Source organism: Coregonus lavaretus, assembly GCF_964263955.1.
Source record: "Coregonus lavaretus genome assembly, chromosome: 5".
NCBI lineage: Eukaryota > Metazoa > Chordata > Actinopteri > Salmoniformes > Salmonidae > Coregonus > Coregonus lavaretus.
The window spans coordinates 58,797,423-58,822,487 of NC_139992.1; the positions used below are offsets into that span (position 1 = coordinate 58,797,423).

Below are 25,065 nucleotides of genomic sequence, written 5' to 3' on the forward strand. Positions count from 1 at the left end.
AGCTTTTGTCTTACAAAGGCTAGTGATACAATCTGATGGAGTTAATCAGTGAATTCCACTCTACATTCACCCAAAAGTCCTCTGTAGCTCAATTGGTAGAGCATGGTGCTTCTAACGCCAGGGTAGTGGGTTCGATCCCCGGGACCACCCATACGTAAAATTTATGCACACATGACTGTAAGTCGCTTTGGATAAAAGCATTTGCTAAATCGCATATTATATTATATTATATTAAAAGTGTATGTGGTGCCACTGCTACATTAATAAATATTGTGTCTCACTCAAGCAGCTACCTAAGGCTGTGTTTATACATCTATCCTAAGAACCCAATTATTTTTCATATCTAATATTTTTTTCTGACTGTCCACACACTTATATGTGACCCCTATCAGATTTGCACATTCAAACTGATGTAGCCTCTGAAATATCACACAGATGCAATGCTCATTTCCTGTCAGTGTTCCTTTAATATTCTGGGTGGTTATCGCGGTAACAGCAGGACATGTGCAAAAAAAACATCTGATCTGAGGTCGCATATGAAACATCGGAATTGTAACAAGATTGAGAACTACATACGAAAATGTGGAATAAGTCGAAACTCAAAAGATCAGATTCAATGTGGTTTTTGCTGTTAACACATTCAGGAAATAATCTTATAGGTATCAGACGCCAATACATTGGAATTGGGCTGCCTCTGTAAACACAGCCAAAGAGCTGCAGCTGCCCCTATTACTGTACATTATTGTTTTTCAAGATATGGCGAATAGAAAGCTACAGTGAGGCACAGACAAACTCCTCACAAAAACACTGGGCTGGGAATACACATCTGTCTGAAACGGCACCCTATTCTCTCTGTACTGTACGACTTAGGTGACATTTTGGATGTAACCTCTGTCTCCCTCGTCTCTCTTGTTAAACCCACGGCCACACACTCAGTCCTGGTCTAACACTCTCTCTGTGTCTTCCCTCTTCCTCTTCTCCTAGTCCCCACCGAAAGGTGCCACCATTCCCTACCGCCCAAAGCCCGCCTCCACCCCCATCATTTTTTCAGGTGGCCAGGTAAGAGCCGAACTGCTGGTGGCGTCCGCAGCCAACCTCAGCCTTTTATTCCAGCACCAGCCACTGCCTGTTAGTGCACTCAGGTTTTCTCAAATTCACACTCACTCGCATGCCGCCCCCTTCTTGTAAAGCCCAATGTACAAAGTTCAGAGCAGGCCACGATAGTCAGCATGGCCCATTATTACATTCTAACAAACCTCATTTGATTGGCTCTTATCTAGTCGTGGACGTATATGACGTATATGACGTATATGACGTATAGACTATCACGGCCTGCGGCTATGAACTTTATAAAGCTAGGCCAAGAGGGAGGGAGGGATATAGGGAAGGAGCTTGTTGCAGGTCACTACTAAATAGAGGGCTATTATAGTTTGTGAAGTTGGTGCTTGAGGACCCCTGTTCAGACGTTTTTGCTCCGACTTTCACTTAATTCTGTTCAATTAATCTCATGTCCACCTCTTGACAGTAGCATTAAAATTATAACCAGGGGTTGGGATGGGGGGGTTGGAACAGAAACCTGCACGATGAGGGGTCCTTTAGGACGTCAAGACCAAAATGGACTGCATGGCTATTGGACTTTTAACACCTTTGTGGGTTAACCATAGATTGTGTTTCAAAGCACTCCTAACTAATGACTTGCATGCAAGCTCTCATTGTACAGTGCACCCCTCCTCTTTCAAAAATATATCATATCCTTTTAACATTCCTGATGACTTGTTAACATCTTTTTAAAGGTAGTCTCAGTGATATGACGTACACTACATTACCAAAAGTATGTGGACACATCTCATTCCAAAATCATGGGCATTAACATGGAGTTGGTCCCCCCTTTGCTGCTATAACAGCCTTGACCAAAGTTGCTTTGACAGACCTACAATTAATCAATGACATATTCTGTCAACTGCACTGCCTACTAACCATTTGTTTAGTAAGGCCTTCAAACATTTAAGTCAGAAACAGGGTAATCCAACACAACAATATATATGCCCAAACTGTAACAGGTCATGTGGCATCAATGATTTGAAGAATAGGAGCGACCTTGTTACCCTTCCTATAGATTCTCAAGTACAAGGTCTGCTTGAAAATGTTAAAGTGAGAGACTCCCTTAATCACAGATATACATGGGCAACATCAGAGAATATACTTGGTGACATTTATGACGGTGAAATATACAAAACCTTCTCTTCCGGGGGGAATTCTTAACAATATATCAAATAAGATTGTATTTGTCACATGCTTCATAAACAACAGGTGTAGACTAACAGTGAAATTATTACTTATAGGCCCTTCCCAACAATGCAGAGAGAAAAAAATGAGATATAATAGAAAAACAGAAACAATTCATAAATAATAACAAGGAATAAATACACAATGATTAACGATAACCTGGCTATATACACGGGTACCAGTCCCAAGTAGATGTGCAGGGATACGGGGTAATTGAGGTAGATTACTACATGGCCAAAAGTATGTGGACATATTGGGGTTTCCAATGTTGACTTCCTCATTCAAGTACCAAGAACAAAGTACAAAAAAAGTGTCTTGAACCACAAGAGCATTAGTGAGGTCGGGCACTGATGTTGGGCGATTAGGCCTGGCTCGCAATCGGCGTTCCGATTCATCCCAAAGGTGTTTGATGGGGTTGAGGTCAGGGCTCTGTGCAGGCCAGTCAAGTTCTTCCACACCGATTTCGACAAACCATTTCTGTATGGACCTCGCTTTGTGCATGGGGGCATTGTCATGCTGAAACAGGAAAGGGCATTCCCCAAACTGTTGCCACAAAGTTGGAAGCACAGAATTGTCTAGAATGTCATTGTATGCTGTAGCGTTAAGACTTCCCTTCACTGGAACTAAGTGGCCTAGCACGAACCATGAAAAATAGCCCCAGACCATTTTTACTCCTCCACCAAACGTTACAGTTGGCACTATTCATTGGGGCAGGTAGCGTTCTCCTAGCATCCGCCAAATCCAGATTTGTCCATCGGACTGCCAGATGGTGAAGCGTGATTCATCAATCCAGAGAACACGTTTCCATTGCTCCAGGGTCCAATGGCGACGTGCTTTACACCACTCTAGCCGACGCTTGGCATTGCGCATGATGATCTTAGACTTGTGTGCGGCTGCTCGGGCATGGAAACCCATTTCATGAAGCTCCCGGCTAACAGTTCTTGTGCGGAAGTTGCTTCCAGAGGCAGTTTCGAACTCGGTAGTGAGTGTTGCAACTGAGGACAGACGATTTTTACGCACTCGGCGCTTCGGCACTCGCCAGTCCCATGGCCTACCACTTCACGGCTGGGCCGTTGTTGCTCCTAGACATTTTCACTTCACGATAACAGCACTTATAGTTGACCAGGGCAGCTCTAGCAGGGCAGAAATTTGACGGACTGACTTATTGGAAAGGTGGTATCCTATGATGGTGCCACGTTGAAAGTGACTGAGCTCTTCAATAAGGCCATTCTATTGCCAATGTTTGTCTATGGAGATTGCATGGCTGTGTGTTCGATGTCATACACCTGTCAGAAATGGGTTTGGCTGAAATAGCCAAATCCAATATTTTGAAGGGGTGTCCACATACTTTGTATAAAAAAAGTCTAGATGCAGAAAGTAACATAGTGAGTCAATTTCCGCAACAACTAAGAGCGTGGAAGCACGAGGCTCAACTCCTCCACTGTTTTGGTGCCCTGGCTACCACGCTGTGAACAGCATGAAGCGTAACTGTGCACATGCGCAGACTGTTTGACTGTGTGAGAGCGAAGTCTTACCACTTGCTCATCTCAATATCTGCGGTGCTGCTTGTGGCAATGTCTTTTCGCTGATTCTACCTTTAACATTCTTGAATACTGCTACTGCTACTAATACCACTACTCATCCACTACCACTACTGTAAATTAGTCAAAAATATTAAATGTAATGAATAGTATTTATAGTCAAGGCATCAAAGTACAAAAATGTCGTTGACTATCACCTATTAAAGGGACATCATATAAGGCAAGTTTTTCAAATGTCATGTTAGTTCATTCACAGAGAATATCAGTGGTTTGAAATTGTTCAGTGTTCATATATTATATAAACGTTATGCAACATTGTCAAGTATAAAATGCTTCCAAGGGAAACAAAGACTATATGAATGAGACAGTACTTAAGTCTGAAATAATTGTAAAAATTGAACTTCAGAGTAGTCTCTGAGGTTACATGTATAAGCCCTATTCCCTGAGAAGATAGATAATAATATTCAGTTTTTGTGTTTCTTCTTCCTCCATACAGGCCTACACAATTCAGGGACAATATGCCATCCCACACCCAGATGTGAGTTCCAAGTCTCAGCTGTCAAATCTTATTACTGTCAAAAGTCTGCACATTTCTTAGATTTACACCTACTAATATTAACCAGTAATATTAATACAACATTGTTTTCAGTGAAAGCATTCTGAAACCTTCACTTCTCAGGTCTTGGCCTGTTCCATTTTTAAAATGACGGCACTTAAGGAACAAGTTCTTGGTTTGGAGTGATTTTTTCAGATTTAGAATCGCATACACCCAACAGTCTCCACACCCAGGAAATTGCTTTTGACTGATGCCGTGCTCTGTTGCAGTGCTTAGGACTAAGTAGAATGTGATAGAACTGGTCGTCTGGGTGTGGACTCCTCCTAATTTCCACAAGGCCATACATAGTCTCCATTAACCCATCCACCACCTCCCCGTCTTCTTTTTTTTTTTTTTTTACAGCTTTTCTGCTACATATACATACATTTTACATACAGTGGGGAGAACAAATATTTGATACACTGCCGATTTTGCAGGTTTTCCTACTTACAAAGCATGTAGAGGTCTGTAATTTTTATCCAGAAAATCCAGAAAATCACATTGTATGATTTTTAATTAATTAATTTGCATTTTATTGCATGACATAAGTATTTGATAGATCACAAAAGCAGAACTTAATATTTGGTACAGAAACCTTTGTTTGCAATTACAGAGATCATACGTTTCCTGTAGGTGTTGACCAGGTTTGCACACACTGCAGCAGGGATTTTGGCCCACTCCTCCATACAGACCTTCTCCAGATCCTTCAGGTTTCGGGGCTGTCGCTGGGCAATACGGACTTTCACCTCCCTCCAAAGATGTTCTATTGGGTTCAGGTCTGGAGACTGGCTAGGCCACTCCAGGACCTTGAGATGCTTCTTACGGAGCCACTCCTTAGTTGCCCTGGCTGTGTGTTTCGGGTCGTTGTTATGCTGGAAGACCCAGCCACGACCCATCTTCAATGCTCTTACTGAGGGAAGGAGGTTGTTGGCCAAGATCTCGCGATACATGGCCCCATCCATCCTCCCCTCAATACGGTGCAGTCGTCCTGTCCCCTTTGCAGAAAAGCATCCCCAAAGAATGATGTTTCCACCTCCATGCTTCCCGGTTGGGATGGTGTTCTTGGGGATGTACTCATCATTCTTCTTCCTCCAAAAACGGCGAGTGGAGTTTAGACCAAAAAGCTATATTTTTGTCTCATCAGACCACATGACCTTCTCCCATTCCTCCTCTGGATCATCCAGATGGTCATTGGCAAACTTCAGACGGGCCTGGACATGCGCTGGCTTGAGCAGGGGGACCTTGCGTGCGCTGCAGGATTTTAATCCATGACGGCGTAGTGTGTTACTAATGGTTATCTTTGAGACTCTGGTCCCAGCTCTCTTCAGGTCATTCACCAGGTCCTGCCGTGTAGTTCTGGGCTGATCCCTCAGCTTCCTCATGATCATTGATGCCCCACGAGGTGAGATCTTGCATGGAGCCCCAGACCGAGGGTGATTGACCGTCATCTTGAACTTCTTCCATTTTCTAATAATTGTGCCAACAGTTGTTGCCTTCTCACCAAGCTGCTTGCCTATTGTCTTGTAGCCCATCCCAGCCTTGTGCAGGTCTACAATTTTATCCCTGATGTCCTTACACAGCTCTCTGGTCTTGGCCATTGTGGAGAGGTTGGAGTCTGTTTGATTGAGTGTGTGGACAGGTGTCTTTTATACAGGTAACGAGTTCAAACAGGTGCAGTTAATACAGGTAATGAGTGGAGAACAGGAGGGCTTCTTAAAGAAAACTAACAGGTCTGTGAGAGCCGGAATTCTTACTGGTTGGTAGGTGATCAAATACTTATGTCATGCAATAAAATGCAAATTAATTACTTAAAAACCATACAATGTGAATTTCTGGATTTTTGTTTTAGATTCCGTCTCTCACAGTTGAAGTGTACCTATGATAAAAATTACAGACCTCTACATGCTTTGTTAGTAGGAAAACCTGCAAAATCGGCAGTGTATCAAATACTTGTTCTCCCCACTGTACATGGTACTTTTATATACAGCAATCACATACAAATAATACCTTACCAAACATAAGCTATTTAATCCCACCCCTCAGCCATTCTCCGCCCATTCCACCTATCACCATAGACCACCCTCGTTTGGTTTCCATGTGACATATATTTTTCAATTGTGCTGTGAGGTTTTACATACATTTTTTACCTTTCTACTTGCATAGTATCCACAGATTGTGAGATAAAGATGAAAACCTTTCTTGCAAGTACTATTATATTATTTATTGACTGACTATGGCTTTCCAAATCGCCCAACACTGCTATTTGTAAGGTTCATTTGAACCAGAAACAAGCTACATAGGGGCCAGAATAAATTATCTAGTGATTCTGTATCTTCGCAGCAAAATCTACAGAGCTGACATTGTTGTATGTCCCATATACATAGTATTCTGTTGGTGGCAAGAATGTTGTATAATAATTTAAATTGAAAAACTAAAAGTGTTGAATTAAGTGTTGTTTTTTGTATCAGTTCATAAACCATGTGCCATGGAATCTGTACATTGAACATCTCTTCCCATTTATTTTGCAACCTGTATGGCGCAGCTGTCAACATTTCTGTCCTCAAATGAAACTGGTATATTTTTCTATTTAAGCCAATTCTTTTCAGCCAATTTGTATCTTTAATATATGGCAGACAAACAAGTTCCCCAACTTCTCCCTCTTCCACTTGCCGCCATTTTTGTGGTAATGCTGCAATCAGTTGCTAATAAGTTTGGATTGAGCAGACATTCACATATATTTTCGAAAGCTGCATATGTGACATAACTCCACCATTTCTATTCATAATATCAATAATAAATATAATACTTTTTTTTTTCTTTTTCATAAAGAATGTTTATTTATTAATCAGTATATTTGAGTTTAACCCTAATGTTTGTTGTAATATTTGTTCTATCTTTTCTGGACAATAAAAAAGTCGGAAGTTTACATACACTTAGGTTGGAGTCATTAAAACTCGTTTTTCAACCACTCCACGAATTTCTTGTTAACAAACTATAGTTTTGGCAAGTTGGTTAGGACATCTACTTTGTGCATGACACAAGTAATTTTTCCAACAATTGTTTACGGACAAATTATTTCACTTATAATTCACTGTATCACAATTCCAGTGGGTCAGAAGTTTACATACACTAAGTTGACTGTGCCTTTAAACAGCTTGGAAAATTCCAGAAAATGATGTCATGGCTTTAGAAGCTTCTGATTTGAGTCAATTGAACGTGTTCCTGTGGATGTATTTCAAGGCCTACCTTCAAAGCTTGACATCATGGGAAAATCAAAAGAAATCAGTCAAGACCTATTTGTAGACGTCATACCGCTCAGGAAGTCTCCTAGAGATGAACATACTTTGATGAGGAAAGTTCAAATCAATCCCAGAACAACAGCAAAGTACCTTGTGAAGATGCTGGAGGAAACAGGTACAAAAGTATCTATATCCACAGTAAAATGAGTCCTATATCAACATAACCTGAAAGGCCGCTCAGCAAGGAAGAAGCCACTGCTCCAAAACCGCCATAAAAAAGCCAGACTACGGTTTGCAACTGCACATGGGGACAAAGATGGCACTTTTTGGAGAAATGTCCTCTGGTCTGATGAAACAAAAATAGAACTGTTTGGCCATAATGACCATTGTTATGTTTGGAGGAAAAAGGGGGGGCTTGCAGGCCGAAGAACACCATCCCAACCGTGAAGCATGGGGGTGGCAGCATCATGCTGTGGGGGTGCTTTGCTGCAGGAGGGACTGGTACACTTCACAAAATAGATGGCATCATGAGGAAGGAAAATTATGTGGATATATTGAAGCATTTCAAGACATTAGTCAGGAAGTTAAAACTTGGTTGCAAATGGGTCTTCCAAATGAACAATGACCCCAAGCATAATTCCAAAGTTGTGGCAAAATGGCTTAAGGACAACAAAGTCAAGGTATTGGAGTGGCCATCACAAAGCCCTGACCTCAATCCTATAGAAAATGTGTGGGCATAACTGAAAAAGCGTGTGTGAGCAAGGAGGCCTACAAACCTGATTCAAGTACACCAGCTCTGTCAGGAGAAATGGGCCAAAATTCACCCAACTTATTGTGGGAAACCTGTTGAAGGCTACCCGAAACGTTTGACCCAAGTTAAACAATTTAAAGGCAATGCTACCAAATACTAATTGAGTGTATGTAAACTTCTGACCCATTGGGAATGTGATGAAATAAATAAAAGCAGAAATAAATCGTTCTCTCTACTATTATTATAATTATTATTATTCTGACATTTCACATTCTTAAAATAAACGGGTGATCCTAACTGACCTAAGACAGGGCATTTTTACTAGGATTAAATGTCAGGAATTGTGAAAAAGTTTAAATATATTTGGCTAAGGTGTATGTAACATTCCGACTTCAACTGCAGTCTCCATTAATAATTTCACTTAATCTGTCTCGAGCATCTCGAGAGCTATCGCGTGTTAGGTCTTTTAATTCGGAGAAGGCAGTGATTGATGGCAGGGGAGCCATTGGTTGACATTACAATCACTCAAGTAGGGCCTCGACATCCTCCCCACCCTCATTTAAGCTACTCTTTAATGGGTGAGAGCATTCACAAGCATCCGTCTCGCTCATTATTGATAGCAATGATAGACAGTGAGGGAAGATTGTCAACTTTTAAGTTTCATATGGGCCAAGTGTTGTTTGACTGACAGCCAGGCCCATGAAGGTTGTCTTGTTGGTCTTGGCAAGGTTGTCCATCTCTGGCTTACTGTAAGAAATTGTTTGAGTGGTCAATCAGGATTTATACTGTATGTTACTAGATGATAAATTGTAAAGAAGAAAAACAGGATTTGTGAATTTCAGACTGATGTGTCATCCACTTTGTAAGATGAGCATATTGTTCCATCATGGTTATGCACCATCGTTATGCACCAAAGTGACCTGAATACAGTTTTGAATTAAGGAGTTTTGGATGAAACAACAGTAAAAAAAAAAGAAAAAAAAAGAAATAACTATCCCTTTCCAGGTCCAATAAGTCACATTTTGTGAAATGACAAACTACGATCTCACACAGATTTAAGTTACTGGCCAATGCCTGTAAGATCACGTCGTTCTGTGTTCTAAATTGAAACAGACAGTTTCAGCCCCAAACCAGTCATGGCTAATCTTAAATAAAACATTAAAACTATACAACAAATGTAGACGTTTTCTTTCCTTAGCTTGTCTAATTGCATAACCTTAAGTCTAGCTCATAAGGTTTGTGATTGCAATTGCAGTATTCACTGTATTTTAGCCTTGAAACAGTTGTAGACTCCAACTCTAGGCGACATAATAATGGAGACTACAGCTGTGTCTCAGGGCTATATTTATTTAATCAGACAATTTCGGACGTGAGTCAGCAATTTTTGACAGGCTAGCTTCGTCTGGGTACGTGAGTCAGCCATTTTTGACAGGCTAGCTTCGTCTGGCTACACTACCGAAAAGCAACGTGATCCTTGGTACATGATGTGAATACAGAATCGACTAGTTTTTGGGAAATATACTTTTCAACAAATAGGGAGGGGTAGGCAAGTCAAACATTTTTAACAGATTATGACCTTTCAATTATATTCATATCATAGACATTACGATAAATGTTGCAAAGCAACTCAAATTACTGGACCTTTAACCAGAAAACCAACCAGATTGAAGTGTTCACACAGACATTGCATCACAGATAGATGCATTAAATTAGAATGTTAAGAAGTTAGTTGATGTCTTCATTACCAATCAATGGAAAATATTATAATGCAACAAGTTGTCTGTGTTGATCTTCCCTGTGAAAAAGCTGCATCTCTGCTGATTACGCAATCCATCTGCTATTACAAACTGGATACAGCAGCAAATATAACACCCCATCTCAACCATATTGGGCTAAGTCCTTCTCAAGTTCTCTCTCGCTCTCTCTCTCTGTGTCTCTCATTCTCTCTGTCTCTCTGTCTGTCTCTCTTTTGCTCTCTCGTCTCCCACCACCATGTGCCATGCTTCCTCTCCTCACTGTTTCTCCTCACTGTTCTAGTTTTAAGTTCTTGATTTCTTGTCGGTGTGACCTTGTGTTATTACAATAACCTCTTAGTTCTACTGTCGCTCCTACCCCCCTCAGCAGTTGACCAAGCTCCACCAGTTGGCTATGCAGCAAACCCCCTTTACCCCCCTCGGACAGACCACCCCTGCTTTCCCTGGTACGTACCCACAAGCCCTCTCTCAACACTTCCTTCTCTTTGTACCTGTAGACACTCATCTCGCTCTTCTTTTTCTCTCTTTCCTCTCTTTCCCCATGACCCTGGTGGTTGCTTTCCTCCTAAGCTTGGCTTTTTGTTTGGCTCTGCCTTCATTTAGTCGACCAGAGCTGGTCTTTGGTTGATCTTTTGTCATGCATGAGGACTCTATTTTGAAATACCATCTGGCAACAACTATAGGCTACATCCCAGCTACGGTCTCTTTTGAGATTGAGTTAGTTCCCAGTTAATATGAAAAGGACAGACTCATCATAAAATGGACAGTGGACAACTCAAGTCTCCTGCATCTGTATTATTTGGTTTGGACCTCAGTATAATAATTATTTTCCTCATATAATGTAAAACTCAGGTATTTGTAAAAGACACAATCAAGGTCTCATGAATAAAGATGGCTCCGTTTGATTCCTCTTTCCACCAGTGTCATCTACAAGGACTTGACGATTACCATTTTATACATGTCAGGATTGATTGATTAAAACAACAACCAGCTTTTCAGGCCCTTCAAAATATGTCTTGACCATACATTTCAGTGAGTTCCTGATTCCTAAATGCCTTTCAAAACACCTCCCAAGAATCACGAGGAGGAACATCATAAAAACATCCAGCTGAGAATGTTCTATTAATTTGAAAAAAGCAAGTCGGTTGGACTTTATTTGACGGTGATATCACTATTTTGTACTTGTTTCAGAGCAGGCAATGCACCAATCAATAGGCCTACATAAACTCGCACTCTCTTTCACAAACACCTGACTGACAGTACATGACTGTACAGTGGGGTCCAAAATGATTGTAATTATAATTGTAATTGATTAAATTACACCCTTGATAAAGATGAGCAAAAAATAATGTATAAAATAAATAATATTTGTATGCTCAAGATAATGGGAAAATTATTGTATTTTATACTAATACAATTGCTCAGAGAAATAGATTTTGTTTAACAAGTCATATATTTTTTCTCAAAATGATAGTGGTCAAAATGATTGGCACCCCTGTTTTCAGTACCTTTCAATACCTCACCTTGCGAGGATAATAGCACTGAGCCTTTTTCTAAAATGTTTTGTGAGATTGGAGAACACATTGGGACCATTCCTCCATACAGAATCCTTCCAGATCCTTAATATCCTTCATCAGCGCTTATGGACTGCCCTCTTCAATTCAAACCACAGGTTTTCAATGGGGTTCTAGTTCAGAGACTGACCATTGGAAAATGTTGAATTTGAGGTCAATTAACAATTTCTTTGTGGATTATGATGTGTGCTTGGGGTTATTGTCTCCCTGGTAAATCCACTTGCTGCCAAGTTTCAGCCTCCTGGCAGAGGCAACCAGGTTTTTGGCTAAAATGTCCTGGTACTGGCTAAAGTTCATGATGCCATTGACCTTAACAAGGGTCCCAGGACAACTGGAATCAAAATAGTTCCATAACATCAAAGGTACACCACCATATTTTACAGTAGGTATGGGGTTCTTTTTTGTTTATGCAGCCTTATTTCGACACCAAACTCACCACTCTATTTTCATGTCATCCAACAAATGTAAACACCTGGAGTTTTCTAAAAGGCATTGGCACTTAGATTGGAACCGGTGCTAATGTCAGATGACATGAAAATACAGCTCTATGGCCACGCACATTGTTACAGGCTTGGTTTTTCTCTCCATTTTAGCATGTGTACCTAGTACCTTAACACGTTGTGGGGTGCACTGATTGGAGTCACCTCGTTAGTCAGTATCTGTTTCAACTGTATTGAACTGCCCAGCTGGTATTTAAGACCTGCTAGCCCAGTCCATCAGGTGGGGAGGAGACGTTGGAAGAGCTACATGTCATGTTATCTCTTCCACCCAGCCGAACAAAGCCTTCATCCTCCCCTACTCCTCCCTTTCCTAAGTTGGTGTGTTTTTTATTTTATTTGTCTGTTCTCATGCAAATCCAGTGGGTGTCCATGGTTGGTGTCTTTTAAGACCCTACTCTATTTACTTGGCCAGCAACCAGTAGACACCCCTATGTTCGCTCTAATCACCTACTCTGAAGCTCTACTGTGCCAAAATATTTGAGTGTTCAAACAATACTATTGTTGTAGAGTTTCTGTCGCTACCAACCAACATTGGGGTTATAGGATTAGTGAATGTTTCATAAGCACATAGGGAACAAAACATGGACTTTGATTTGGGAGCATTTGTAGAAAACCCTACTTGGGAGATACTAGATAAGTGTACGAAGGTGAATCTGCTCAACATTGCAAAGCAGTATGACATAAGTATGACCTCTGCCGATTCAAAAGCAGTAGTCAAAGAGTTACTTGATGCTGCTTTGGTGGAGAAGGAAATCCTCCCGGAGAGAGAGGGTGATCAAATCAAATCAAATCAAATCAAATCAACTTTTATTGGTCACATGCGCCGAATACAACAGGTGCAGACATTACAGTGAAATGCTTACTTACAGCCCTTAACCAACAGTGCATTTATTTTAAACAAAAAAAGTAAGAATAAAACAACAACAAAAAAAGTGTTGAGAAAAAAAGAGCAGAAGTAAAATAAAGTGACAGTAGGGAGGCTATATATACAGTAAAATAAAGTGACAGTAGGGAGGCTATATATACAGGGGGGTACCGTTGCAGAGTCAATGTGCGGGGGCACCGGCTAGTTGAGGTAGTTGAGGTAATATGTACATGTGGGTAGAGTTAAAGTGACTATGCATAAATACTTAACAGAGTAGCAGCAGCGTAAAAAGGATGGGGTGGGGGGGCAGTGCAAATAGTCCGGGTAGCCATGATTAGCTGTTCAGGAGTCTTATGGCTTGGGGGTAGAAGCTGTTGAGAAGTCTTTTGGACCTAGACTTGGCACTCCGGTACCGCTTGCCGTGCGGTAGCAGAGAGAACAGTCTATGACTAGGGTGGCTGGAGTCTTTGACAATTTTGAGGGCCTTCCTCTGACACCGCCTGGTATAGAGGTCCTGGATGGCAGGGAGCTTTGCCCCAGTGATGTATTGGGCCGTACGCACTACCCTCTGTAGTGCCTTGCGGTCAGAGGCCAAGCAGTTGCCATACCAGGCGGTGATGCAACCAGTCAGGATGCTCTCGATGGTGCAGCTGTAGAATTTTTTGAGGATCTGAGGACCCATGCCAAATCTTTTTAGTCTCCTGAGGGGGGGGGGGGGGTGATGATGATGATGATGATGATGATGATGAAAAGGATCCTACGGGGAGTAGAGAGAAGCCCGTAGATGTGCAGCTGCGGGAGTAGAACTACAGGCAAAATTGGAGAAACAGAAGTTAGGGGTTGAGGACAAGAAAAGAGAACCCGAGTGGCGCAGTGGTCTAAGGCACTGCATCGCAGTGCTAGCTGTGCCACTAGAGATCCTGGTTCGAATCCAGGCTCTGTCGTAGCCGGCCGCGACCGGGAGACCCATGAGGCGGTGCACAATTGGCCCAGCGTCGTCCAGGGTAGGGGAGGGAATGGCAGGCAGGGATGTTGGTAGAGCATGGCGTTTGCAACGCCAGGGTTGTGGGTTCGATTCCCACGGGGGGCCAGTATGAAAAAAATATATATATATAATGTATGCACTCACTAACTGTAAGTCGCTCTGGTTAAGAGCGTCTGCTAAATTACTAAAATGTAAAAAAAAAAAAAAAAAAATTAGTTAGTGCAAATAGAAAAGGAAAAATTATGTGCAGCCAGAACGTACGGAGAAGATGAAGAACGTGTGCATGCCATCCAATTTAAAGAGGTAATCTGGAAGTACTCCGAATCGAGACAGGCTGTCCTCCCCCCTCAGCAGAGTTTGATCTTGGTCGGAACAGCCGGCTTGTCCCGCCTTTTAACAAAAAGGAGGTGTACGTATATTTTACTCTGTTTGAGCGGACTGCCACGTCCCTAAAGTGGCCGCACGATATCTGGTCATGCTCCTACAAAGTAGTCTTGTGGGAAAAGCTCAGAAAGTGTACGCCACTTTATCTCTTGAGCAGAGTTCAGATTATGACTCTGTTAAAGCTGCTATCCTTCAGGTTTACGAGCTAACTTAAAAAATAAAAATGAGAGCGAGAAAAAGCAGTTTCTTCTTGTGGGAGCCCCCCAGCCCATTAAGTCGCAGGTGCTCCTACAGCAAGACGACAGCGATATTGAGCACACTGTGGGGTACTTTTCAAAGAAGTTAGCCTCCTAGCAAAAAGCACTACTCCACCATCGAGAAAGAAGTGCTTGCTTTGAACATGGCTTTCAGCACTTCAATGTTACAGTGCCTTCAGAAAGTTTTCACATCCCTTGACTTTTTCCACATTTTGTTGTGTTACAGCCTGAATTTAAAATTGATTAAATTGAGATTTTGTGTCACTGGCCTACACACAAAACCCCATAATGTCAAAGTAGAAATATGTTTTTAGACATTCTTACAAATTAATAAAAAATGAAAAGCTGAAATGTTTTTAGTCAGTAAGTATTCAACCCCTTTGTTATGGCAAGCCTAAATAAGTTCAGGAGTAAAAATGTGCTTAACAAGTCACATAATAAGTTGCATGGACTCACTCTGTGTGCAATAATAGTGTTTAATTACACTTTGGATGGTGTATCATTAAACCCAGTCACTACAAAGATACAGGCATCCTTCCTAATTCAGTTGCCAGAGAGGAAGGAAACCGCTCAGGGATTTCACTATGAAGCCAATATTGACTGTAAAACAGTTACAGAGTTTAATGGCTGTGATAGGAGAAAAATGAGGATGGATCAACAACATTGTAGTTACTCCACAATTATAACCTAATTGACAGTAAGGATTTCCTTCCTAATAATAATGTAAAATTAACACATTTACAGAAAGACCTGTGTGAAGGCCAACTTACAGAAGAGGAACTTTTTGAGGCAATTAAATATTTTCAGTCTGGAAAAACACCAGGGCTTGATGGTATACCAGTAGAGGTATATCAGACCTTTTTTTGATGTACTAAAAGATCCATTATTACCATGTTTTAATTACTCCTATAAAATGGTAGACTTTCAGGTACTCAACAAGAAGGTCTGATTGCATTACTACTAAAACAGGACCCAGGTGGTAAGTATAAAGATCCAGTCCATTTAAAAAACTGGAGGCCTCTTACACTTCAATGTTGTTGTGATGTGAAAATCCTGACGAAATGCATAGCACAGAATAAAAAAGGTTTTACCAGAATTTGTTCATCCTGATCAGACAGGTTTTTTACATGGACGATATATTAGAGATAAAATACGACAATTACTTGAAACAATTGAACATTATGAAACATCAAAGATACCAGGCCTGGTCTTCATAGCAGATTTTGAAAAGGCGGTTAATAAAGTACGACTAGAATTTATATATAAATACCTGGATTGATTTAATTTCAGTGAATCTCTTATACAATGGGTTAAAGTTATGTACAGCAACCCCCGATGTAAAATAGTAAATAATGGTTACTTCTCAGAAAGTATTGAGTAAAACAAGGCTGTCCGTTGTCTCCATATCTATTTATTATGGCAATTGAAATGCTAGCTATTAAAATTAGATCCAACAAGAACATCAAGGGGTTAACAATCCAGGGGATAAAAACAAAAGTGTCAATGTATGCTGATGATTCAAGTTTTTTCTTAAGTGCGCAATCTGGATCCCTGCACAGTCTCATTGAAGATCTTGATCACTTTTCTAGCCTCTCTGGACTAAAACCTAATTATGACAAGTGTACCATATTACGTACTTGATCGTTAAAAGATAGTGTTTACACTACCTTGTAGTTTACCAATAAAATGGGCGGATGGTGAAGTAGACATACTTGGTATTCACAACTTAAAAAATATAAATGAACTTACCACAAACAATTTCAATAGAAAGTTTGCAAAAATAGATAGGATTCTGCAACCATGGAGAGGTAAATACTTGTCTATTTAAGAAAAAATCACATTGATTAACTCTTTGGTCCTATCACAGTTTACGTACTTACTAATGGCACTGCCTACTCCAGAAGACACATTTTTTAAATCATATGAGCAAAAGATATTTCATTTTATGTGGAATGCTAAGCCAGACAAATTAAACGTGCCTATGTATATACTGAATATGAGTTTGGGGTGCTACAATTATTAAATATTAAAGCTTTAAACCTCTCACTAAACGCTTCACTCATACAAGTTATACTTAAACCCAAAATGGTTCTCCAGTAGATTATTAAGAAAGGCTCATCCTTTGTTCAAAAATTGCCTTTTTGCCTTTATACAGATTATAACTTCTCATTTCCGACTAATTGAAAATGAAATTTTGTTTAAAGTATCGCCTTTTCTTAAACAAGCCATACAAAGCTGGTTACAATTTCAGTTTTATCCTCCAGAAAAGATAGAACAAATATTACAACAAATGTTATGGTTAAACTCAAATATACTGATTAATAAAAAAACATTCTTATGTATTTTTTATTTTGTATTGGTATTATATTTATTAATGATATAATGAATAGTAACGGTGGAGTTATGTCACATATGCAGCTATCGAAAATATATGGGAATGTCTGCTCAATGCAAACTTACAACCAACTGATTGCAGCATTACCACAAAAATGGAGGAGGCAAGTGGAAAAGGTAGGGAACTTGTTTGCCTGCCATATATTAAAGATACAAATTGGCTGAAAGAAATTGACATAAATAGAAAAATATACCAGTTTCATTTGAGGACAAAAATGTTAACAGCTGCACCATACAGGTTGCAAAATAAAGGGGAAGAGACTTTCGATGTACCGATTCCATGACACATGGTTTATGAACTGGTCCAAAAAACAACACTTAATTCAACACTTTGAGTTTTTCAATTTAAATTATTAAATACAATTCTTGCCACCAACAGAACGCTATATATATGGGGCATACAACAATCTCACATCTGTAGATTTTGCTACGAAGAGACAGAATCACTAGATCATTTATTCTGGTATTGCCCCTATATACAGTGAGGGAGAAAAGTATTTGATCCCCTACTGATTTTGTACGTTTGCCCACTGACAAAGAAATGATCAGTCTATAATTTTAATGGTAGGTTTATTTGAACAGTGAGAGACAGAATAACAACAAAACAATCCAGAAAAACGCATGTCAAAAATGTTATAAATTGATTTGCATTTTAATGAGGGAAGTATTTGACCCCCTCTCAATCAGAAAGATTTCTGGCTCCCATGTGTCTTTTACACAGGTAACGAGCTGAGATTAGGAGCACACTCTTAAAGGGAGTGCTCCTAATCTCAGCTTGTTACCTTTATAAAAGACAGCTGTCCACAGAAGCAATCAATGAATCAGATTCCAAACTCTCCACCATGACCAAGACCAAAGAGCTTTCCAAGGATGTTAGGGACAAGATTGTAGACCTACACAAGGCTGGAATTGTTATGGCTATGGTTCAACCCAGCACTCAGAGAAACCAACACGACAAAGGGAGTGGAAGAAACAAAAATGTTTTAATAAAAGTTCAAATTGTCTTAGTCCAAAAACAACTGACGTAAAGGAACAGAGTGGGCTAGTCGGCTCCGGAGGAAGGAGAGGCTGAGGCAGGCAGGCAGGCAGGCAGACCGACCGGCAGGAAGGCAGGCAGGTTGGGAGGTATGTCCGAACTGAAGACAAAACAAACGACAGGTAAAGGAGAGTGGAGAGCCAGGCTGAAGACAAAGACAAAATAACTTTACTGGTGAGCCAAGTTACCGCTCTGGTAAGAACAACGATCTGGCGCCGGTGGAGAGCCATGCCCAGGAATAAGTAGTGCAGGTTGATGAGAGAATAGGATGCAGCTGCGTAGGCAGGAATCACTGGAAACAACCCGCAGCTGCACAGGAGAGGCAGATCCTGAGCACGCCCCCTGCTCCACTCCAGACACACCCACATAAAGGGGACAAACACACATACAACAGAAAAAGAGGGGACAAAACAAGGAGGAAGGGAAACAGAAAAGGGAGAGACAAGCTGCCCACATAACAGTACCCCCCCCTCAATGGTCGCCACCTGGCGACCCACCAGGCCTGTCAGGGTTGTCGTGATGGAAGTCCGTGATCAGCTGAGGATCCAACACAAAACGCTTAGGGACCCAAGACCTCTCCTCTGGTCCATAACCTTCCCAATCGACTAGGTATTGGAGACCCCTACCCCGCCTCCGAGAGTCCAGGAGCCTACTGACGGTGTAGGCCGGATGGTCGTCAATGAGGCGAACAGGTGGAGGTGGATCAGCCGGCGGACACAAAAGGCTGGAGGACACAGGTTTCAGTTGGGAGACGTGGAAGGTAGGGTGTATCTTCATGGCTGAAGGCAACTTCAAACGAACCGCAGCGGGGTTAATGATGGATTCCACCACAAACGGACCCAGGTACCGAGGAGACAGCTTGCGTGATTTGGTACGAAGAGGTACGTTCTTAGATGACAGCCAAACCTCTTGACCAGGATGAAACACAGGTGCGGGAGTCCTGCTCCTATCCGCTGTTGTCTTGTTCCTGTCGGTGGTCCGAAGCAATGCTTCCCGAGCGTCGCTCCACACTCTCTGGCAGCGGCGGAGGTTCTCCTGAACCGAAGGAACAGCCAATTCCTTCTCCTGAGCAGGAAACAGAGGGGGTTGATAACCCATGGTAACCTCGAAGGGTGAAAGACCGGTGGCAGAGGCGGTGAGGGAGTTGTGGGCGTACTCTATCCAGGGCAGATGTTTAGCCCAGGATGATGGATGTTGAGCAGCCACACAACGAAGGGTTGCTTCGAGGTTTTGATTGGCTCTTTCTGTTTGACCGTTGGTCTGGGGATGAAACCCTGAGGACAGACTAACGGAAGCACCCAAAGCAGAACAGAAACCCTTCCAAACACGGGAAGTAAACTGTGGGCCTCTATCAGATACGATGTCCACAGGTATTCCATGGGGACGGAATACATGTTGGACTAGGAGGTCCGCTGTCTCACTGGCAGACGGTAATTTTGGTAATGCTATATAGTGGACAGATTTAGAGAATCTGTCCACAATGGTAAGTATAGTATCATTACCTTCAGACTTGGGTAGGCCGGTGACAAAATCCATGGCAATGTGGGACCAGGGACGGCTGGGAACTGGGAGGGGTAGCAGCAGCCCCGAAGGGGACTGATGGGAGGCTTTGCCCCGAGCACAGGTTGAACAGGCTGCCACAAAAGCCCGAACGTCAGTTTCCATTGAAGGCCACCAAAAATGTCTCCTAAGCAGCGTCAACGTGCGTCTCATCCCAGGGTGACCAGCAAAACGGGAGGTGTGAATCCACTGCAACACCTGAGACCGGACCGTCTCGGGAACAAAGAGTAGGTTGGGAGGTCCATCACCCGGTCCCGGGTCCGTGGCAAGTGCAGTCTTCACAAGAGACTCGATCTCCCACTGAACAGCCGCCACGACGCATGAGGAAGGCAGGACTGCCTCAGGCTCGCTGGTCTCCGAAGGGTCAGCAAACTGGCGGGACAAAGCATCTGGTTTAACATTTCTTGACCCCGGTCTGTATGTAAGAATAAAGTTAAACCTACTAAAAAACAGGGCCCATCTGGCTTGGCGTGAGTTGAGTCTCTTAGTGGCTTGGATGTAAGCCAAGTTTTTGTGGTCAGTCCAGACCACAAACGGCAATTCAGCTCCATCCAGCCAGTGCCGCCATTCTTCCAGTGCAAGCTTGACCGCCAGCAGTTCCCGGTTTCCAACGTCGTAATTCCGTTCTGTGGGTGACAATTTCTTGGAGAAAAAAGCACAGGGGTGAAGCCTTTGGTCAGTGGGGGAGCGCTGGGAGAGGACTGCTCCCACACCTGAGTCCGACGCGTCCACCTCCACAACAAACTGCAGAGAGGTATTGGGGTGTATCAACACGGGGGAGGTGGAAAACAGTTCCTTCAAAACCCCTACCGCCTGCTCCGCCTCAGGGGACCACCGAAAAGGGACTTTAGGAGATGTGAGTCTTGTAAGGGGTGCCACCACTCTACTAAAACCCTTAATGAATCTACGGTAGAAGTTAGCAAAGCCCAAAAATCGTTGAAGTTGCTTACGGGTGGTGGGTGTGGGCCATTCCGTCACTGCCCGGATCTTCTCGGGGTCCGCCTTCACCTGCCCGCTCTCAATTATGAATCCAAGGAACGATGTAGACTGTTTGTGGAACTCACACTTCTCTGCCTTGACGTACAGCTTGTTCTCCAAGAGCCGTTGAAGGACTTGACGGACGTGTGACTCATGCTCCTCGGGTGACTTGGAAAAAACAAGAATATCATCCAGGTATACAAAGACAAAACGGTTCAAAAAATCCCTAAGAACATCGTTCACCATGGCTTGGAAAACCGCAGGGGCATTTGAAAGCCCAAAGGGCATGACCAAATACTCAAAATGTCCCAGTGGAGTGTTGAAAGCGGTTTTCCACTCATCTCCCTTTCGGATTCGGACAAGGTGATAAGCATTCCTGAGGTCGAGCTTGGAAAACACTGTGGCGCCATGCAGAGGTTCAAAAGCTGAGTTGATGAGTGGAAGGGGATACTTGTTTTTAACAGTTATGTTGTTTAAACCCCTGAAATCGATACAGGGGCGTAACGACTTGTCCTTCTTTTCCACGAAAAAGAAACCTGCACCCAAAGGAGACGACGAGGGACGGATTATGCCCGAGACCAGAGAATCACCAATGTACTGCTCCATTGCCTCTCTTTCCGGTCGGGACAGATTGTATAACCGACTAGAGGGCAAGGGAGCACCAGGGAGCAGTTCAATAGGGCAATCATAAGGCCTATGTGGTGGTAGAGACAGAGCCTTGTCCTTACTGAAAACCTCCGCTAAGTCATGGTATTCTTTGGGGACAGATGACAGATCAAGAGGAGCTGAGGGAGGAGTTGGGTTACACTTAGTGGGGGGAACCGCTGACCTCAGGCACTCGGAATGGCAGTTAGTGCTCCAACTGAGAATGGTGTGACGTGTCCAATCAATTTGTGGGTTGTGAAGAGCCAACCAGGGGAAGCCAAGGATTAGGGAGGTAGCTGAGCCAGACATAACTCTTAGCTGAATGCTTTCACAATGATTGCCAGAAATCACTAGGGAAACGGGGGTGGTTTGATGAGTTATCTCCGCGAGGAGGCGCCCATCAAGGGCTGTGACCCGGATGGGGGTAGGTAGTGGCTCCATGGGGATACGAGCTTGTGTAACGAACTGGTGGCTAATAAAGTTATCTTCTGCACCTGAGTCTATGAGAGCTGAGAGTGGCAGGGAATGACTCTGGAAACGTAAGGTTACAGGTACTTGTAATCGGGGAATGATGGGTTCAGGATCTAACTCTGGGCTTGCAAGTAGACCCACCGTTACGAGCGAGCCTTGTCTTTTGGCCGCTTAGGGCATGTAGCCAGAATGTGTGTGGCGTCTCCACAGTACAGGCACTCACCCGCCTGGAGGCGCCGTTGCCGCTCAGCTGGAGGTAGTCGAGCTCGACCCACTTGCATAGGTTCCTCCTCTGTGCTCGGGATGGAATCAGGAACAAGAAGCTGCCGACTCCGGAGAGGCGAGACTCGAGTGGTTGAAGGCTGGGGAACTCGTCCTCCTAGATGTGGCCGATCGCCTCTCTCCCGACGCCTCTCCCGCAACCGATTGTCTAGCTTGATGGACAGGGAAACGAGAGAATGTAAATCATGTGGCTCATCACGAGCAGCCAGTTCATCCTTAATGGCTTCATTCAAACCGTTTAGAAATGCTCCTTGAAGTGCCACATTGTTCCACTTGGAGTCCGCTGCCAACGTCCAGAACTCAATAGAGTACTCTGCCACACTGTTAGAACCCTGCCTCAAATTAAAAAGTATCTTGGAGGAATTACCCACATGGTCAGGATGGTCAAAAACAGTCTTCAATTTAGCAGAGAAATCAGCAAAAGTCAATCCAGTCAAAGTTTGATCTGAGCACACAGCCTCAGCCCAAACCAGAGCTTTCCCTCTTAACAGCCCCAGAACATAATGTACCTTAGATGAATCAGTAGAAAACGACAGTGGTCTCTGCCGAAAAATCAAGTCACACTGAAGCAAAAATCCCCGGCACTTGTCCAATTCTCCATTGAACGGTTCAGGCGACGTGACAGGGGGTTCCCGACGGAACGAAGCCTGCCTAGTGTCCGAGGAAACAACTTGGGGTGCATCAAACTGGGGGTCAGAGAGAGATGGAGAACTGATAACAGACAATTTAGAGACGTGTGTAGTTAACTGAGTCACCTGGTTCAGCAGTTGATGATTATCTTCCACAAGAGTCCGAATCAACCGGTCATGCTGTCCTAGCAACGTTCCTTGAGCCTGGATAGCTTGTTGGAAGCTGTCTTTGTTTGCCCCGTGCTGTTTCTCTGTTGGGTCCATGGCCAGATCGTTCTGTTATGGCTATGGTTCAACCCAGCACTCAGAGAAACCAACACGACAAAGGGAGTGGAAGAAACAAAAATGTTTTAATAAAAGTTCAAATTGTCTTAGTCCAAAAACAACTGACGTAAAGGAACAGAGTGGGCTAGTCGGCTCCGGAGGAAGGAGAGGCTGAGGCAGGCAGGCAGGCAGGCAGGCAGACCGACCGGCAGGAAGGCAGGCAGGTTGGGAGGTATGTCCGAACTGAAGACAAAACAAACGACAGGTAAAGGAGAGTGGAGAGCCAGGCTGAAGACAAAGACAAAATAACTTTACTGGTGAGCCAAGTTACCGCTCTGGTAAGAACAACGATCTGGCGCCGGTGGAGAGCCATGCCCAGGAATAAGTAGTGCAGGTTGATGAGAGAATAGGATGCAGCTGCGTAGGCAGGAATCACTGGAAACAACCCGCAGCTGCACAGGAGAGGCAGATCCTGAGCACGCCCCCTGCTCCACTCCAGACACACCCACATAAAGGGGACAAACACACATACAACAGAAAAAGAGGGGACAAAACAAGGAGGAAGGGAAACAGAAAAGGGAGAGACAAGCTGCCCACATAACAGGAATGGGCTACAAGACCATCACCAAGCAGCTTGGTGAGAAGGTGACAACAGTTGGTGCGATTTTTCGCAAATGGAAGAAACACAAAATAACTGTCAATCTCCCTCGGCCTAGGGCTCCATGCAAGATCTCACCTCGTGGAGTTGCAATGATCATGAGAACGGTGAGGAATCAGCCCAGAACTACATGGGAGGATCTTGTCAATGATCTCAAGGCAGCTGGGACCATAGTCACCAAGAATACAATTGGTAACAAACTACGCCGTGAAGGACTGAAATCCTGCAGCGCCCGCAAGGTCCCCCTGCTCAAGAAAGCCAATGAACATCTGAATGATTCAGAGGAGAACTGGGTGAAAGTGTTGTGGTCAGATGAGACCAAAATGGAGCTCTTTGGCATCAACTCAACTCGCCGTGTTTGGAGGAGGAGGAATGCAGCCTATGACCCCAAGAACACCATCCCCACCATCAAACATGGAGGTGGAAACATTATGCTTTGGGGGTGTTTTTCTGCTAAGGGGACAGGACAAATTCACCGCATCAAAGGGACGATAGACGGGGCCATGTACCGTCAAATCTTGGGTGAGAACCTCCTTCCCTCAGCCAGGGCATTGAAAATGGTTCGTGGATGGGTATTCCAGCATGACAATGACCAAAAACACACGGCCAAGGCAACAAAGGAGTGGCTCAAGAAGAAGCACATTAAGGTCCTGGAGTGGCCTAGCCAGTCTCCAGACCTTAATCCCATAGAAAATCTGTGGAGGGAGCTGAAGGTTCGAGTTGCCAAACGTCAGCCTCGAAACCTTAATGACTTGGAGAAGATCTGCAAAGAGGAGTGGGACAAAATCCCTCCTGAGATGTGGGCAAACCTGGTGGCCAACTACAAGAAACGTCTGACCTCTGTGATTGCCAACAAGGGTTTTGCCACCAAGTACTAAGTCATGTTTTGCAGAGGGGTCAAATACTTATTTCCCTCATTAAAATGCAAATCAATTTATATCATTTTTGACATGCGTTTTTCTGGATTTTTTTGTTGGTATTCTGTCTCTCACTGTTCAAATAAACCTACCATTAAAATTATAGACTGATCATTTCTTTGTCAGTGGGCAAACGTACAAAATCAGCAGGGGATCAAATACCTTTTTCCCTCACTGTAGCTTGTTTCAGGAATGGTTAACAAATCACAACATTCACTTAAAATTAACCTTAACAAATAGCAGTGTTTGGTCAGTCAATAAATAATATAATAATACTTGTAGGAAAGGTTTTCATCTTTTGCTCTCAATCTGTGGATACTATACGATTTGAAAGGTTCAACATTTATCTAAAACATCACAGCACAATTTAAAAATAAATGGCACATGGAAACCAAACGAGGGTGGTCTATGGTGATAGGTGGGATGGGCTGAGAGTGGCTGAGGGGTGGGATTAAAGAGTTTATCTTTGGTCATGTATTATTGTTATGTGACTGCTTTAT

At 43.1% G+C, this 25,065-nt stretch overlaps 1 protein-coding gene across 3 annotated transcripts in view; it reads left to right on the top strand.

Annotated features, from left to right (window-relative positions):
• LOC311128909 (poly(rC)-binding protein 3) overlaps nucleotides 1–25,065 on the top strand; it is a gene marked incomplete at both ends in the record, with an annotated part of 65,265 nt that overhangs the window by 17,075 nt on the left and 23,125 nt on the right. Inside the window, 3 exons of one of the 3 annotated variants that reach the window (XM_084161140.1) lie at nucleotides 985–1,128; nucleotides 4,324–4,365; nucleotides 10,537–10,612. In XM_084161140.1, coding sequence (XP_084017266.1) covers nucleotides 985–1,128; nucleotides 4,324–4,365; nucleotides 10,537–10,612 — 262 coding nt within the window. Of the gene's footprint in view, nucleotides 1–984; nucleotides 1,129–4,323; nucleotides 4,366–10,533; nucleotides 10,613–25,065 lie in introns of all 3 variants that reach the window. The other 2 variants (XM_084161141.1, XM_084161142.1) reach the window with 2 other exon arrangements.